At 42.0% G+C, this 17,943-nt stretch overlaps 1 protein-coding gene across 2 annotated transcripts in view; it reads right to left on the reverse strand.

Moving 5' to 3' along the window:
* LOC115162942 (cell surface glycoprotein MUC18) overlaps positions 1-17,663 on the reverse strand; it is a 52,310-nt gene extending 34,647 nt beyond the window's left edge. For both annotated transcript variants that reach the window (XM_029714478.1, XM_029714477.1), the window contains exon 1: positions 17,488-17,663. In XM_029714478.1, the coding sequence (XP_029570338.1) occupies positions 17,488-17,551 (64 nt within the window). In that variant the 5' untranslated portion in view covers positions 17,552-17,663. The remainder of the gene's footprint in view (positions 1-17,487) is intronic.
* Positions 17,664-17,943: the final 280 nt, after the last annotated feature.

The following is a 17,943-nucleotide window of genomic DNA, read 5'->3' on the forward strand; positions in this document are numbered from 1 at the left end:
CCCTTTATTCTGTTGACACAAAACTACCTCCATACTTCCATTACTCTGACATTAGTGGGGGTCTCATGGTCTGACAAACACGGCTGTAGCTCGGCCACCTTCCACCGCAGATGCGGAAGGCCGACATAGACGTATGCGGTGGATTGAGATGCGGCCCATGCAAGCTTAAACTGACGGATTTTGATGGGGATTTTTGGTATTATGTTACTTAGATTGACGCATGGATTCAACAACAGACTCTGAAGGACTAAACATTTTACACTTGAAAGCGTCTTAGATTAGCTAAATGGCTACCGCAAAGATAGAATAAAATAATGTAGTGTCCACTGTGTATTATTTCATGCGCTTCTTCATGAACGATGCTAAGATGTAAATTACCTCACCCAATAATACAGCTCTATATGGAGGAGCCATACAACATATAATTGCGATAGGATCTTGTACAGTAGCTAATGGCTACTGTACAGTAAGGCCAGAGAGAAGGAAATTGTCTGGAATGTAAACAGACACTACCAGAGTGCTCTACTGTATGTTCCATGAAGCAGCACAAACACACGCGCACACGCACGCACAAACACAGTAAGGGAGTCAGTAGTGTGGTCTGCATTAGGCATTAGGGTTAAAATGCCTAATGTGCCTTAGATGAGCTGGGAGACGTTTGATCTTTCAGAAAACAGCATTCATTATTAAGCAGCAGTGTGTACTGACGGCAGTGGACGAGACACTGCTTCTGACATGGGCTGAGCGATCTCCCCCGCTCCCACATTTCAACCAATCAAATGAGCACCCCCGAGGGCCACTCCAGTACTCTCCAATACCTATACAGGCCGTCAGCTAAAAGCAGGGCTCTTTGAGGCTCTGCAAGAGGGACTCCGGTGTTCCCTCACTTCTGATCCGAGATCCGAGATGCAAACGGACGTGGCTGAGGCCAAAGACAATATTTGACACTGCTGTCCCATCAGCCCTTTACATCTCTCAGAGCCAGCGCCAGTTTAGCAGGCCTACCATATGAGTCTTATCTCCCAGAGAGAGAAAACATATATACGGTTGTTTGATATAATACAGTAACTACTGTACATCTGAGTTTTCTCAAATGTAGCCCTCTGTAAAATATTATGTCTAAATATTTCACTTGGTTTAACTGTCAAATTCAATGTGTGTCATGTTCACCAGCAACTACAGAAATTGAACTTCTCTCCTTGTCTGGCTAGTCTGGCTCTGTGATTCATCTATAACGGCATTCAATCACATCTGCTGAATCAAATATAGCAAACAAAAATATAAACGCAACATGTAAAGTGTTGGCACCAAGTTTCATGAACTGAAATAAAAGATCCCGAAATTTTCCATACACACAAAAAGCTTATTTCTCTCAAATTTTGTGCACAAACTTGTTTACATTAGTGAGCAGTTCTCCTTTGCCAAAATAATCCATCCACCTGACAGGTGTGGCTTATCGAGAAGCTGATTAAACAACATGATCATTACACAGGTGCACCTTGTGCTGGGTACAATAAAAGGCCACTCTAATATGGGCAGTTTTGTCACACAACACAATGCCACAGATGTCTCATGGTTTGAGGGAGCGTGCAATTGGGATGCTGACTGCAGGAATATCCACCAGAGCTGTTGCCACAGAATTGAATGTTAATTTCTCTACCATAAGCCGCCTCCAATGTCGTTTTAGAGAATTTGGCAGTACGTCCAACCGGGTCATGTAACCACGCCAACCCAGGACTTCCGCATCCGGCTTCTTCACTTGCGGGATCGTCTGAGACCAGCCACCTGGACAGCTGATGAAACCGAGGAGTATTTACTATATATATCTGTAATAAAGCCCTTTTGTGGGGGGAAACTCATTCTGATTGGTTTGAATTGAGAACCGTGGCAGGAATCCAGGGCTGGTCTGAGGGGTCGGAGGCACTCTGCCCCTGAATCTGGCGGGGGAACAGAAGAGAAGAGAGAAGAGAAGCAGGCAGGCAGGGGGAGAAATGTCTGAGGAATGCTCGGCATCTCAGTCCATCATGGCTGCCTTGGTTATTGGAAGGGCCCAACCACATGTGCACACGCATGCATGCATGCACACACACACACACACGCACACACACACACACACACACACACACACACACACACACGCACACACACGCACGCACACACTTTCTCAGAAAACTCACAGTACCAAACCCAGTTAACGGACCACTGTCCAGAAGTGTCTAGCTACTTGACTGTGAGACAGGGGCGAGCACTCCACAGCGATTGGCCACCGTGTCTATAGGAGTCAAGGAGAAAGCACAAGGAGTGGTAGTACCAGGAAGGGCCTCCTCTTCCTTATCCTCCTCCTCCTCTACTGCTCGATGGTGACTGGCTGGTGTTGTGTTTTCTCTCAGGTCATTAATCCTCACCACAGGAACAGAGAGCAGTGTGCGTTTGACCCCAGAGCAGAAGTCAAGGGGTTGAGAACCACAATCACATTGGCCTAGCTAGAGCGAGAAAGCTATAGAAATGACCACTGTCATGACATGAAAAACCACAGTTCAATAAGAGTAATAACAGTTAGCTTTCTGTAGTACACAGTAAGTTCATGATATACTTCATATTACTGATCTACAATATTCTCCACATAGAAGATTCAACAGATTCTCCACACAATGATGAAAATCCACACAAATAGTATATCTTAGCTTCTTCCTGGAAAATAACATCTTCACTAGAACATATGTTCTAGAACCAAAACAGCCTTCTAAACTCACATGGTCTAAAGTCATTTTCTGCCTTCGCATTGAGATGCTGTAGTTTGTTTTACCTCGCAAATCAGAAGCACATGCCTTTTTTTAGGGCAGCATTCTATCTACGTTAGCAAACCTTCTGAGAACCTTTTGAGCAAGTTTTGGTGTTAAAGTCAGGAGAACATTCCCGTAATGTCAAGCAGAACTTATCTAGAACGTGGTTACAATGTTCTCCGAGTATACATGCAACATTAATGTTCAAGATGCGTTTGATGGGGCGTTGCAAGAACATTCATGTGTCCAGTTTTATGAGGGTTAGGAGAATATTCCATCAACTTTCCACCAAACATACACAGAACATGGTTGCCATGTTCTCGCAATATTAGATGTTGATGTTCTAGACACTTTTCATGGGAACATGGCAGCAACATTTCTGTGTATCATTTGTCAGGACGTCAGGCCCTGATTGGTGAACCACTGATCCTTTCACAGATCTTTTTGTCTGTTGGCAAGGTTAGGGATACTCACACACTGCTTTTAACATAGTGTTTTCAACTTACATATTTGACTACATGGAGCATGTTCATTTATACAGTAATTATTGTTCAATATGTTCTCACCTGGGATTTGAACTCACTTGGTTCACGGTATTTAGATCTTCCTGCTACGCCACCAGATCTGTGTCAGTTATCAGCTAATTTGGACTATCATTGATTTTATTTCCTTATTTAAACAATTGATGGTCTTTCTGTATAGGTGTCTAATGTTGTTGGGGCATATTAACCTGTTTTAATGATACTCCTGAGTCACTATGATCAATAAAAGTTTTTTTTCTCGAGTGTACTTTTAACAGAGCTGAGATTTACTTCAACGTGCATTCATCCTATTGCTTGCACCTATCAAGTTGTTTCAAATGTACACACGTGAGTAGGGAGGAGGGGATAGGGTGGTACTGGCCCAATAAGCACATGCCCTAGAGATATATACGTTCTTGGGACAGTAGTGAGAGTGTTCGTCATTGGTGCTGGGGCCTAGGTTTGAGACCTGAAAGGGGAGTCACCCTACTCTCACATTCTTAGCAACACACAGTATGTTAATGTCATTACTTGGCAACAGTTACAACACACCTATCTGTTCTAATTTAAATGTGTTTCTCCTTGAAAGAATGTAGAATTATAAGATAGCTGAGCATCTCAAAGAGAACTCTGTAGTCTTTTTCAAATCCACAGCACATATAACATTTGGAACAAACGGTCTCTCTGATAAAGAATCACATCAGCTCTCGTCGTTGCATTTCTATCTGGAACAATGCTAATTTGTTGACAAAACATGGACCAGGTCATAGTGTTGCTTCTGATAGAAACATGCCCAGAACATGGTTGCCATATTCTCAGAATATCAGAAATGTGTCTGTTTACAGTAGCATGTCTGTACTTTCTCACATTTGACATTTAAGCAATGATGATGACAGTTATTTTATTTATTTAACCTTTATTTAACTAGGTAAGTCAATTAAGAACAAATTCTTATTTACAATGACGGCCTACCCCGGTCAAACACAGATGACGCTGGGTCAATTGTGCGCCGCCCTATAGGACTCCCAATCACGGCCGGATGTGATGCAGCCTGCTGTTATACCAAAACAATACACAGCACAGAGTTCCAGCTCCAAGTTTTAAAGGGATACTTCAGGATTTTGGCAATGAAGCCATTTATCTAATTCCCCAGATGAACCCGTGGATAAAATGTTTATGCTTCTGCGTGAAGTTTGAAGGAAGTTGCTAACTAGCGTTAGCACAATTGCTAACTAGTGTTTAACGCAATGACTGGAAGCCTATGATAACTCCTAGCATGCTAGTAGATACCATAGACTTCCAGTAATTGAGCTAAAGAATATTTGATTGATTATAGTAATTCAGGAGTAACATTAAAACAGGTTAATATGCCCCACCAACATTAGGCAACTATACAGAAAGCCCTTAAACTTCTGAAATAAGTCAATAAAATCAATGATGAGAATAGTCAGATTAACTGATACTGTCACGTTCGTCGTAGGAATGGGACCAAAACGCAGCGGGAATGTGTAAACTCATCTTCTTTATTTAGAAGAAAACCAAAACAAACACTTAATGAAAACAACGACGAAAAAACAGTCCTGTAAGGCACACAGCTACACATGGAACTACTACCCACAAAAACACATGAAAAAACACCCCTATTAAATAGGACCTTCAATTAGAGGCAATGAGGAAAAGCTGCCTCCAATTGAAGGTCAACCCAATAAACTAAACATAGAAATAGAAAAACTAGAACTAACATAGAAAAAGACTAACATAGAACATAAACCCCAAAAAAACGAAACACATAAAACAAACACCCCCTGCCACGCCCTGACCAAACTACAATAACAAACAACCCCTTTTACTGGTCAGGACGTGACAGACACGCTGGCATAGCAGGAAGATCAGAATACCGTGAACCAAGAGTGTAATGGGTGCGTGTTGGTGGCAGGGAAGTCAGGCGCAGGAGAACGAACTTGGTATTAACGGAGTTGTTTAATAAGTGCTGACCAAACTCCAAAAAACAAAATATACAAAGATAACAAAGTGGGAACAAAACCCGTCGCACACCAACACATACTAGCACAATCACATACAATAAAACAATCTCCGACAAGGACATGAGGGGAAACATGTACACAACAAAATACACAACATGTAATTGATGGGATTGGAACCAGGTGTGAAGGAAGACAAGACAAAACCAATGGAAAATGAAAAATGGAACAATGATGGCTAGAAGGTCGGTGATGTCGACCGCTGAACACCGCCCGAACAAGGAGAGGGACCGACTTCGGCGGAAGTTGTGACAAAGAGGTTGTGAATTCAAATCCCAAGTGCGGACATGATGAATAATAATGACTGTATAAATGAACATGCACAATGCAATCATGTGTTAAATACAGTGCATTCGTTAAGTATTCAGACCCCTTGTTTAGTTACATTAGAGCCTTATTCTAAAATGGATTGAATCGTTTTCCCCCCTCATCAACCTACACAAGCTTGGCACACCTGTATTTGGGGAGTTTCTCCCATTCTTCTTTGCAGATCCTCTCATTCTCTGTCAGGTTGGATGGGGACTGTCGCTGCACAACTATTTTCAGGTCTCTCGATCGGGTTAAAGTCTGGGCTCTGGCTCGGCCACTCAAGGACATTCAGAGACTTGTCCCAAAGCCACTGCTGCGTTGTCTTGGCTGTGTGCTAAGGTCGTATTGTATTGAAGTCAATGTACCCAGAGGAGGACGGAAGCTAGCTGTCCTCCGGCTATACCACGGTGCTACCCTACAAAGGGCTGTTGAGGCTACTCTAGACATTCATTGCAAAACCGTGTGTTTTAATCAATTATTTGGTGATGTGAATATATATAGCATAGTTTTATCTAAAAAGGATAACTTTTTAAATGTTTCACTATTTTTATTTTTATGAAGTTCACTGAATTTCCTCCTATGAGGAGCCGCTGCTGGTGAGGATCCATAACCTTGCCAACAGACAAAGAGTTATACATGGATCGGTGGTTCACCACTCAGAGTTTTGATTGGCTCGGTAAAAAGATGTGATGTGTAATATATTTTTCTTTGGACGAATGAATGTTCTTGCAACGTTCCCATGAAACGTGTCTAGAACATGAATACATTGTTTTCTGACACATGGCAACCATGTTCTGTGTATGTTTGGTGGGACGTTGATAGAATATTCTCCTAACCCAAAGACAATTGGACACATGAATGTTCTTGCAACGTTCCCATGAAACATGTCTAGAACATTAATATCTTAAGTCCTGAGAACATGATAACCGCAAGTTATATTTGACATTAACGGAATGGTCTCTTGAAAACATTCCTTGCACATCACAGGAACATTCCTATCAAAACGTTAGTTAATAACCTAAAGAGACTCTTAAGGAAACGTTGTCTAAAGTCGTGGGAACGTTTGCTGTTAGCTGGTATGATCCCGCTGTGTTTGTGTTTGCAATGCCATCAGTTGATACTCAGCAATATCACCTACATTTCCTATACCACTTTGTATGGTGATTCTTGAAAAGTGCCAAACTCAAACAAACACATATTCAGAGTATAAAAGGACAATTGTGGTCAAAATAAATGCAATCTCACTCATTTAGCCCATCGTCTACTCTATGTAAGAGCATCCTTCTATTTGATCTGGCTCCAAGAGCTTAATGCTTAGACAGAGACAGTGCAGAAGGACCATTTTACTAAACACAAAGCCGTCGAGTGGCCTCAGATTCCAGCAAATCACGTAATGAGCTCCGGGCTTTAGACGTGGCTTCCACACAACACAATTCATGTGACAGTGGACACTGGACAGTGAAGAACACAGAACAGAACAAGCCTCTTTCATTCATGGCACAAACAGGCTGTAACTTAGTTGTCTATAAGATCAAAGTGTGTGTGCATGCGTGCCTTTCTACTTCTCTGTTCATGTGTGTCTGTGTGTCAGCTGAGGGGTTGAAAAGTTGAAACAAATGTCACTCCATTGGTTCACACAGACTCACACAGCACAGCTGTCATGCCTGACTCTCTCCGATCCGTTATCATCATACTACTGTAATGAGTAGAGCTATATTAACCACATGAATACATTGAGAGGTGCTTAGCCACAAAATATGCCAATTACTGAAACAAATGACCTCAACTGCTCCTGAGGGGCAAAGAGGAAATAAAAGCTAGCCTGGTTTAATTTAGCTCTCAGCGTTTGTCTCCCAACATTTTAATACTAAAATAGGCAGAGACAGCAAGAATTGGCACGTATAACATCTTAATAAATGAGAAATCTGGAGAAAACAACAATACTCTTTCACAACCAGGTGATGAGTCGAGTATTAAAGCAACTGTTTACATGCCGACTGGGCTTTGTCCCGAAATATTTGTTTGGTTATTGTATCCAAAAGCATACAAACATTAAATAATGTCCTTCTATGGTATCATGCCTTGTCCTCTGAGAAAACGCCAGACAGCAAAACAAACTGAGAGTCACTACTAATTGTGTAGGTGTGAAATAAAATCATAGACTGATACAGGAAGACAGTCTGATGAAGGTGCAGTCATAACAGGCTAGTGCATAATATTTGTAATTATAAACTGGGTGGTTAGAGCCCTGAGTGCTGATTGGCTGACAGCCGTGTTATATTAGATTGTATACCACGGGTATGACAAAACTGTTATTTTTACTGCTCTAATTATGTTGGTAAACAGTTTATAATAGCAATAAGGCACCTCGGGGGTTTGTGATATATGGCCAATATACCACGGCTAAGGGCTGTATACAGGCACTCTGCGTTGTGTCGTGCTTAAGAACAGCCCTAAGCCGTGGTATATTGGCCATATACCACACCTCCTCGGGCCTTATTGCTTAATTATAAACAGGGTAGTCCTGGATGCCAGAGGGGGTGTGGTATATGGCCAATGACGCAAAGCGGAGTACCTGGGTTCCTGCCCTTAGCCGTGGTACACTACATGACCAAAAGTATGCTTGAAAATCTTTTTCCAAAATCATGGGGATTAATATTGAGTTGGTCCCCCGTTTGCTTCCATAACAGCCTCCACTCTTCTGAGAAGGCTTTCCACTAGATGTTGGAACATTGCTGCGCGGACTTGCTTCCATTCAGCCACAAGAGCATTAGTGGGGTCGGGCACTGATGTTGTGCGATTAGGCCTGGCTTGCAGTCTGCGTTCCAATTCATCCCAAAGGTGTTCGATGGGGTTGAGGTCAGGGCTCTGTGCAGGCCAGTCAAGTTCTTCCACACAATCTCGACAAACCATTTCTGTATGGATCTCACTTTGTGCACGGGGCATTGTCATGCTGAAACAGGAAAAGGCCTTCCTCAAACTGTTACCACAATGTTGGAAGCACAGAATCGTCTAGAATGTATGCTGTAGTGTTAAGTTTTCCCTTTACTTGAACTAAGGGTCTAGTCCGAACCATGAAAAACAGCCCCAGCCCATTATTTCTCCACCACCAAACTTTACAGTTAGCACTATGCATTCAGGCAGGTAGTGTTCTCCCAGCATCCGCCAAACCCAGATTCTTCCATCGGAATGCCGGATGGTGAAGCGTGATTCATCACTCCAGAGAATGCGTTTCCAATGGTGGCGCTTGGCATTGCGCATGGTGATCTTAGGCTTGAGTGTGGCTGCTCGGCCATTGAAATCCATTTCATGAAGCTACCGACGAACAATTCTTGTACTGGCGTTGCTTCCAGAGGCAGTTTGAAACTCGGTAGTGTATGTGATTGCAACCGAGAAAATACTATTTTTACACGCTATACGCTTCAGTACTCAGCGGTCCCGTTCTGTGAGCTTGTGTGGCCTACCACTTTGCGGCTGAGCCGTTGTTGCTCCTAGACGTTTCCTCTTCACAATAACAGCACTTATAGTTGATCTGAAATAGATGAATCCACTCATTTGAAGGGGTGTCCACATACCTTTGAATATATAGTGTATGTTGGCCATATACCACAATGCCCCGAGATGCCTTATTGCTATTATAAAATGGTTACCAAAGTAATTAGTGCATTAAAAAGAAATGTCAGCCAATCAGCACTCAGGGCTCAAACCAGACAGTTTATAATGGCCTGAATGCTGATTGGCTGAAAGCCATGGTATCAGACCATATACCCCGGGTGTGGCAAAACATTTATTTTTACTGCTCTAATTACATTGGTAACCAGTTTATAATAGCAATAAGACACCTCTGGGGTTTGTGGTATATTTCCAATATATCACGGCTAAGGGCTATATCCAGGCACTCCACGTTGCGTCATGCTTTAGAACAGCCCTTAGCCGTTGTATATTGGACATATACCACACCCCCTCGTGCCTTATTGCTTAAATATGGGCAATAGTTTTTCACAAGGCCCATAAAAGTGAAAAAATGTTTTGCATAGTCAAACATTCTCAGTGATTGTTAGTTTTGAGAATCAAGGTTTACTAGAGGTCAAAACCAACAATCCAAAACCAACTTTGGATACTTACTGCCAAAACTGTAGAGCTAACTGACTGATATGAAAGAAATTGAACAGAAATTCAGTTCTCAGATTTTTATTTCAGACCTTGATCAAACTCCTGTTTAATAATGACCAAGAGCAGAGCAACATTTTAAGTGACCGCTGATGTTTTTGGCCAGGAAGAGAGCTCTCTATTTGTCAAAGAAAAAACAAAATTACTTTTCCTCAGTGGACAAAGCATCAGTTTATGGCTGACCAGTAGTGGCATACAGAGTTTGACTTGGTTTGGTTTGTTGCTTTAACCCAGACCCAAGACTGGCTTAGCAAGCACACAAGCTATTCAGGGGAGTAAAATGACTCTACTGCGATAACACTTTTTCTGACCTCATACCAGAAACACCTAGCTACCACAGCCACCAAAAGGAACACTTCCTAAAAACTAGGTTTCTTCTCAGGATCTCAGGAGAAGACTCATACTAAAGTGTTGATGACACAGCAGCAAGTCAATGAGGGGTTATTTTTTGTGTGGAGGGAAAGCGAAGGATTGAGATCTACTAGCCAACGCCCCTCAGCGACAGGAGAATAACAGCAAGAGGTGAAGAGGTGGTTAGTCCCTTAATGTCCATATTAGCTCCTCCTACGGTGCCTCAGTGGGGGCAGTTTCCATTGAGATAAACACAATGCGAAAGTGCTCTGGTAAAGCTGGGGAGGAGTTGAATGGAGGCGGCTTTGTTTACACTGTTCAAGAGCACTGCAGCAACAGGCAATCAGAGTGTTCATGATGAATTTAAACGTGATGCGGACCACCCAGGCAACTTCTCGGGGTAAACGTGTATTCTGTGTGAAAAGCTACTAATAACCAATCAAAGGATGTGTACCCTAATAGATGTCCACCCTCTCTTACAAAGCAGGCTAGCTATTTGTTATTCCTGCAGTTAAAACATCCAAGACGACACAACGTTCAGTGATTCGAAACAGTGAATCAAATGTCTCTGTAATCTCTTGTTCTGAGAGTTTGATGAAGGGGGCTTTACATGACTGTTGTTCTGATGGCGAGATCACATCATCAACAGGCATCAACAGACAGAACCAAGAAGGCCCAAGCATGTAACATGTGTGGGCAGTGCAGCAAGTCTCGCAGTAATATATTTAGCATTTTCCACTAAATTGTTAGGCTAGATCAGAGGAGGCCATTGGGAGGAGCTATAGGAGGACGGGCTCATTGTAATGGCTGCCATTGACTGAATGGAACGGTATGAAACACATCACACATATGGAAACCACATGTTTGACTCCGCTCCATTAATTCCATTCCATCCATTACAATGAGCCCGTCCTCATATAGCGCCTCCCACCAGCCTCCTCTGGGCTAGATAAACGTAAGGTAGGTAATTGGCAGGTAATTACATCCAATGCGGTCAAGCATTATGTCAATGACGCCAGTCTGACACTTATTCGGCTCCAATGACAGAACACTTGGTCCGTGTCGAAGCAAACGACAAGAGATCAAATCAAATCAAATCGTATTGGTCACATACACATGGTTAGCAGATGTTATTGCAAGTGTAGTGAAATGAGGTAGGAGGAGGTGTGGGAGTGGGTGGCCAATAAAGGAGGATTCCAGAGGCTGGAGGACTTCAGAGGAATCAAGTAGCAGCCGTGCTTGAGACATGACCCCAGGGGGATGCGGACAGACAGGCTACTGGATAATGAAGACTTCAGTAACCTGAACCTCCGTCTGGGTTCTCTCAGACTGTTTTGGCGCCTGGTGTATGCAGCTGTGTGTGCATCTGTCTAGAGATCAGTTCCACGGGAATCAAAAGAGCTAAGGTATAAGGGCAAGATAGTGGCAAGACACACTAAACATTCATGGATCAATGGACTGTCCTACAGCCCCGATGGAGAACACATATTAATGCAATATGTTGCAGGTGTCTTACATATGGCCTGCCTCATTGCACAGCTGGAGACATTGAAAGACTGCAATGGCAATTTCACATCAAGCCAATCTGTAAATGCATTACTGAACGCAGCATTGAACCAATCAAAATCAAAACCAGATCGGAACCAGATCCTTTACACCTGGAAATAATACAAAAAAGACACAAGAATTGTCTTTATCATAAAAAAACATTTGTATGGCTGTTTAAAACATTAATTGACGACAGAGATTTCACTCAACGAGCCTGATTGCTTAATTGATCGAGCAGTGGTTGTGTGCTACCAATTAGCTTAAGCGAGATAGCCAGTGCTAACAACGTGTCAACAATGCCCTGACGTCAACAGTGGAGGGGCCTGGGAGGGAGCCTCCACACAAACAAACAACTCAATGGACTGCTCCTTTAATTTCTCCAGTCTGATCCAGCACACCATGTATTGATTGTGGTAATGCCTGTCTGTGGGGGCAGATTCATACCCTCCGATCTGTACTTTACACAGGACATTTCCCTTCCTGGCTTCTGTCCATTGTTGTCTCTACTCGTGCCATCTCTAGTATTGAAAGTCATTCCCTACAGCCTAAAACCATTAGGCCATTTCATCCTGACAGCACAGCAAACACAATGCCCTGGTAGCCGCTGCTATACTCTCTAACTTCAGATGGTGTCCTCTCCAACTTAACGAGCAAGAATCAAAGTTAATGGTTTGGAAGATTGATTCTTTTTCAAATTCTATTTATAATCACTAAGCTTGGCTTGTGAAACGTTCCTGAATCCTTACACCAGCGTGGCTGCAGACTACTGAGAGAGGGTACTTCATTCAGGAAGCCTGGCTTTGTTCAAGAGCTTTGACAGGCCGCTCAAGATAAAGAAAGTGTGCTCCTTTCTAGCTAGCCAGATACAGCAGAAATCCAGTTGCAGGAGAGCTCCTTTGGGGTCCGATTAAACTAATATTACGCTAGCAGATCCCTAACTGACTGTGGTTGTTGTTCTAACCTAATTCAATCATAGGGTTGATTTCGAAAAGCCCCCAAGTTTCCTGAACGACCCATAACTTCCCTCAAAACCAGACCCCTGACAATGGCCTCTAGCCGTTTAGAGCTGAGGACAGCATGTTTTTACAAAATTGTGACTATCTGATCAATCAGGTAATTTCCCAGTTAGCTTTGATGTGTCTTCAGACTTCAGAGCACCATACCAGCAACCGAGCAACATCGTCACAACTCAGCCTCACTGTCCTCTTTTCGAGTCAGATTCCAAGTAGGATCCAAGACGGTGCAAGATGCTAAATGCTGAAAAAGAAATCATTCATGTTTCTGTTCCTGATCTCCTTCCATCTTCCTGTACCGTCCTGCTAATTCTTAGAAATGATTATGCTTTGCAAGATGTATACAATTTACGAGGAATGTGTGTTTATTTTTTATATTTCTATAAAAACAATTTCACAGGACCTTGTATTTGCCAGTTTGATTTAAATGTATAGCATTGCTAGGGGTGTGATACTAACTTCCTCTTCAGGCATAAATCGGAAAGGCTTATCCTTTGAGTTTATAACTTTTCCCGTTGATTTCGCACAGAGATCTGGACATTTTCACACAGGTCTAAAACCGATGGATGACCATTGTGCAAAGAATGAATTTACATTACACAAAGCATTTCTGATGGATGTTTCACAGTAACAGCCCAACAATATCAAAAAGCGGAGGTGGCCTGCTTCTTGACTTTGTCACAAGGACTTTGTGTTGAATGGGAATATGTAAACAATGTTTGGAGAGCTGAGCTAAAGTTTATTTCTGGACTATGATGATAAGGGGCAATGTGGCCTAATCTGTGTACAGCACAGGACATTACGGCATTCAAAAAAAACAACCACAGCTACATTTCTGAGCAGGGTGGCTAACCAGCTGCTATTCATCAAACATATACACCTACCACACTGTTCTCAAAAGCATTGGTTATGGCTTGCTTTCAAACGTAAAACGATAAAGCATTTGTATAGGGTTAGACCTGCATAACATAAACACAATATGACACATTCCTAACGTCTTCCAAATGACATAATAAGATCTGTCACATTTGTTACATCGCACATTTGATTGACGACGTACATGTTGTCGTTACACATGCATTAATGATTTATAAAAGAGGTAACGATAAATATGGGGAATATTGAGATTTTATGATACATTTATGATGGCGCCCGCCGATCTATCACTAAATGTTCATTATTGCACCTAGCCAGTTTACGCTCCCCAGCCACCATATCTGCTAGTACTGTGGTAATTAAAGACATCAAGCAAGTGTCTGTGGTGAGGCTTCATTCACAAGGACTCCAAGCAGTGTGAAGAAAGATATGAACTATTCAGGATCACGTCCCAGGCTACTACTTTGAATTCCTGGATACATTTGACTGTAGGAGGATTTTACCTAAAAACTGAACTGTTACATAAACAGGATGAGGATGGACAATGTGTGCCACTGGCTGTAACCGGTTGCTCTTATCAGAAGGCTAAGATGAACAAGGCTTTACAGTGTAAGAACTCTGTCACCGTGAAAATTAAAGTGGGGCTTGGAAGTGAAACAGTGGCATTCCGCACTCTATCCCCTTTGCCAGAGGCCCGAATTTAGGGACTTCTGTTTCAATCACAGCTCTCTGCTGATTTGCTGCCCAGATCTACACTTCATTATGTCAAAGCTGTGAGGTTGGGCACAAGGACTTTTATTGTGTACATTGATTAGCAGCCCCTCTCAACAGCATCCCTCAACAACAACAAAAAAGATGTCCTTTTAATGGGAGATGTCTTTGTGATGAGCATGCCGTTTCCCCTGTATTTTACTGGTGTTACAGGAAGTACATTCTATCATTATCAAAGGGTCGTTATTGGAATCCCTGATGATACCATCACTCCTTTGATGCCTTCTCTATTGTGAAGGTTTATTTAGATATTACTGTAAGCAGCTTGATTAATGTATTTAGATAAGTTATTAAAGTGATGTTGCTCCTTTGACGGTAAATGTCAAAGTATTTGCTGGGGCCTTGTGGTCAATAACAAGCTGGCATGCTGGCATTCTGGCACAAAGATATCTTTGAAGTCTGTGTCCAATATGACACTTGGCCTCGATAGCAACCAGATGAGGGCAAACCCTTCTGATCACTCTGGCATAGAAATCAATTGAGGCTAATATGAAATCCAAACACAGCAAGACAAGACTTGACCTGGTTTATTTTTTCCCAGAATGAACGCATCTGACTTTTTATGCGGCTGTCAAATGTGAATGTGAAAGATGCCCATCAAAGAATAGACCAGATAGACATCAGACAACCCCATAGTAAGAAATCAAGAACATGCCCAACAGTAAAGTCTGAAGACGTAGCCTATAAAGTCATATGATGTAACCTGCTCTATCAATCCCTGCTATATGTATGTTCAACATGATAGCTATGGCATTTCCACTGTAGTCCAAAACTAGCATCTACTTCCTGAGAAACAAGGAGTGTGGGAAAACAGGGGCGGTGGGAAAACACCACAATTGGTCCTCCGAGCCCAAGAAGTAAGGCAGGGGTTTAGGAAGTATGCTCACCAGAAGCAGGGAGGTCAAGGAAAAGATGAGATTAGGAACAATAGCCGAGCGTGAGCTAAAACAGGAGACAAGTACAATAAAGAGAGGGAGTTTGCGAGACGGGGGTCCAAACAGGAGGGGAGAGAAGGCGACCAGGGATGTAAAGGGGTAAGAGGGAAGGGAAGTCAGATACGCAAAGGACGGGTTATAAGGGAAAGACCGGAGACACCTGTCTAAATAAACAGACACAGACAAATATGATGAAAAAATGCTTTGAAATGACTGAGCTGTAAAATAGGATATTATACGCACCACCAGGCTGCAGCACGCTTCCAACAACATGCCCCTCCCCTCATCCTCCCAACCCACCCAGGCAGCACACCCTAAAATACACTTATAAGCCATCATTCCACATCTTAAGGATCGGATCCTTTTTTTCAATCTTCGCCTTAAATGACATACCCAAATCTAACTGCCTGTATCTAAGGACCTGATGCAAGGATATGCATATTCTTGATACCATTTGAAATGAAACACTTTGACGTTTGTGTAAATGTAAAATTAATGTAGGGGAATATAACACATTAGATCTGGTAAAAGATAATACAAAGAAAAAAACATGAGTTTTTTGTATTTCTTTTGTTCCATCATCTTGCAAGAGAAAGGCCACAATGTATTATTTTAGCTTAGGCGCAATTTAGATGTTGGCCACTAGATGGCAGCAGTGTATGTGCAAAGTTTTAGACTGATCCAATGAACCGTTGCATTTCTGTTCACAATGTTGTATCAAGACTGCCCAAATGTGCCTAATTGGTTTATTAATACATTTTCACGTTCATAACTGTGCACTCTCCTCAAACAATAGCAATGGTATTCTTTCACTGTAATAGCTACTGTAAATTGGACAGTGCAGTTAGATTAACAACAATTGAAGCTTTCTGCCCATATCAGATATGTCTATGTCCTAGGAAATGTTCTTGTTACTTAAAACATCATGTTACTTAAAACACCTTCATTTCCCCTTACCTTTTCCCCTAGGAATCGTTCTGTGTAGATTTGGTAAGAGCATGCATACTGCATCCATCACACGGTGATCATATTTGACTCAGTATGAAAATTTACGCACTCACTACTGTACTGGATGTCGCCCTGGATAAGAACGTCTGCTAAATGGCGTAAATGTAAATGTCAGAACATGACCAAGATTAACCCTGGTAGGAAGACATGACCTGACAGTAAGCAGCTATTCGACCAAATGACCAAAAAAACATTTGTAACAACCAGTATCTGCGAAGCATACAACAAAAACATAGCTGTATTTGATGGGTTTACTGCACAAACATTCATAGACCTTAGAGTAGGCTCCATAAAATCAGAAATAATTGAGCTATTTCATTATGGACAAAAATACAATCGCATCAGTGGAATGCTTTTCACAATTGCAGTTATGTGAATACATAGTTTTTGATCTAAAAGAAGTAAGCTATAGGACAGACTAGAAAAGTGGTCTCTTTGGACAACTTTCATCTTTGTCATGGCCAGTTACAGATTGCATTCCTCAAGAGTCACACATACCTAAAATTACAGTATTTGGGTATTCAGTCAAAACAACATAATGACTCATATACAGTAATAGTGAGGGCATGCATACAACATACCTTTTTGTTCATATGCATAGGCTAAGTGACAATCTAATGACCATCTTTCAAGACAGAATTTGCTGTATAGCGGTGACTAATTCAATCCACTTATTCTATCCACTTACTACTACTATTTATATGATGACAAATAAATAACTACTTTATACACATTAGACATGCACATGTGTAAATCTCAAATACTTCTATTACTTGAATTATTGTAACTAGGTTACCTACAGTATCATTTAACTTTAACTGATAGTAGTAAACTGATATGCTTTAAACATCCTAGGCAGCTATATTCATCATTTGTGAAAATAAGCTACCATTTGCTTTTCAGCTTTCTGAAACAATTGACCAGAAAAAACGACCGAATAAAGGTAGCAACATCACATATTTGCAGTTTGCTGAGTCTACGCAGCCTTATTCGGAGCGGAGCAGAGCAGAGAAGCGTTCCATCAAGAAGCCAGCCTCCAGTTGACAAGCAACCCCGCAAAGTTTCCAATGTACAGTACAGTAGTCACAAAACGATAGACCGCAGAAAACCGCGTCCTAGGCAGTGTTTTCAAGAGGTTATATCTGTATTAGGTCACATACCTTTCCAGGCCAGAGAAAGCAGGAAAAGTCCCACGAACATGGAAGACTTCATTTGTAAAGCCATGTTGTTGCTTCTGCCCAGTGTCGTCCTGAGAGTGAGTGTGACGGCTGGACGATGCTGGAAAACTGCTAGACAGACGCAGGGTGCGAGAGAGGCAAGAGAACTGGGTGCAGATATGGTCGAGAGGGACAGTGCAGTTGGTAGGAGGAACTTGTAGGGGAGAGAGCTCAGTACAGTCAGTAGCCTAATCTTTCTGAACAGGTAGCCTTAATGATAACATGGTTTGGTACAAGGGTTCCTTGATTGTTTAGAATGGAATATAATAGAATATAAAATATAGCTGCGAGCAGCAATGAACGGGGTACACAAGATCAGTTGGATAACAAAGCAAGCACTCAATACTTAATGTATTGAGTTTCAGTGATGGGGAAGCTACTCTAGAAATCTAGTTTACC

This window comes from Salmo trutta, chromosome 26, assembly GCF_901001165.1.
Source record: "Salmo trutta chromosome 26, fSalTru1.1, whole genome shotgun sequence".
NCBI classification, from domain to species: Eukaryota; Metazoa; Chordata; class Actinopteri; order Salmoniformes; family Salmonidae; genus Salmo; species Salmo trutta.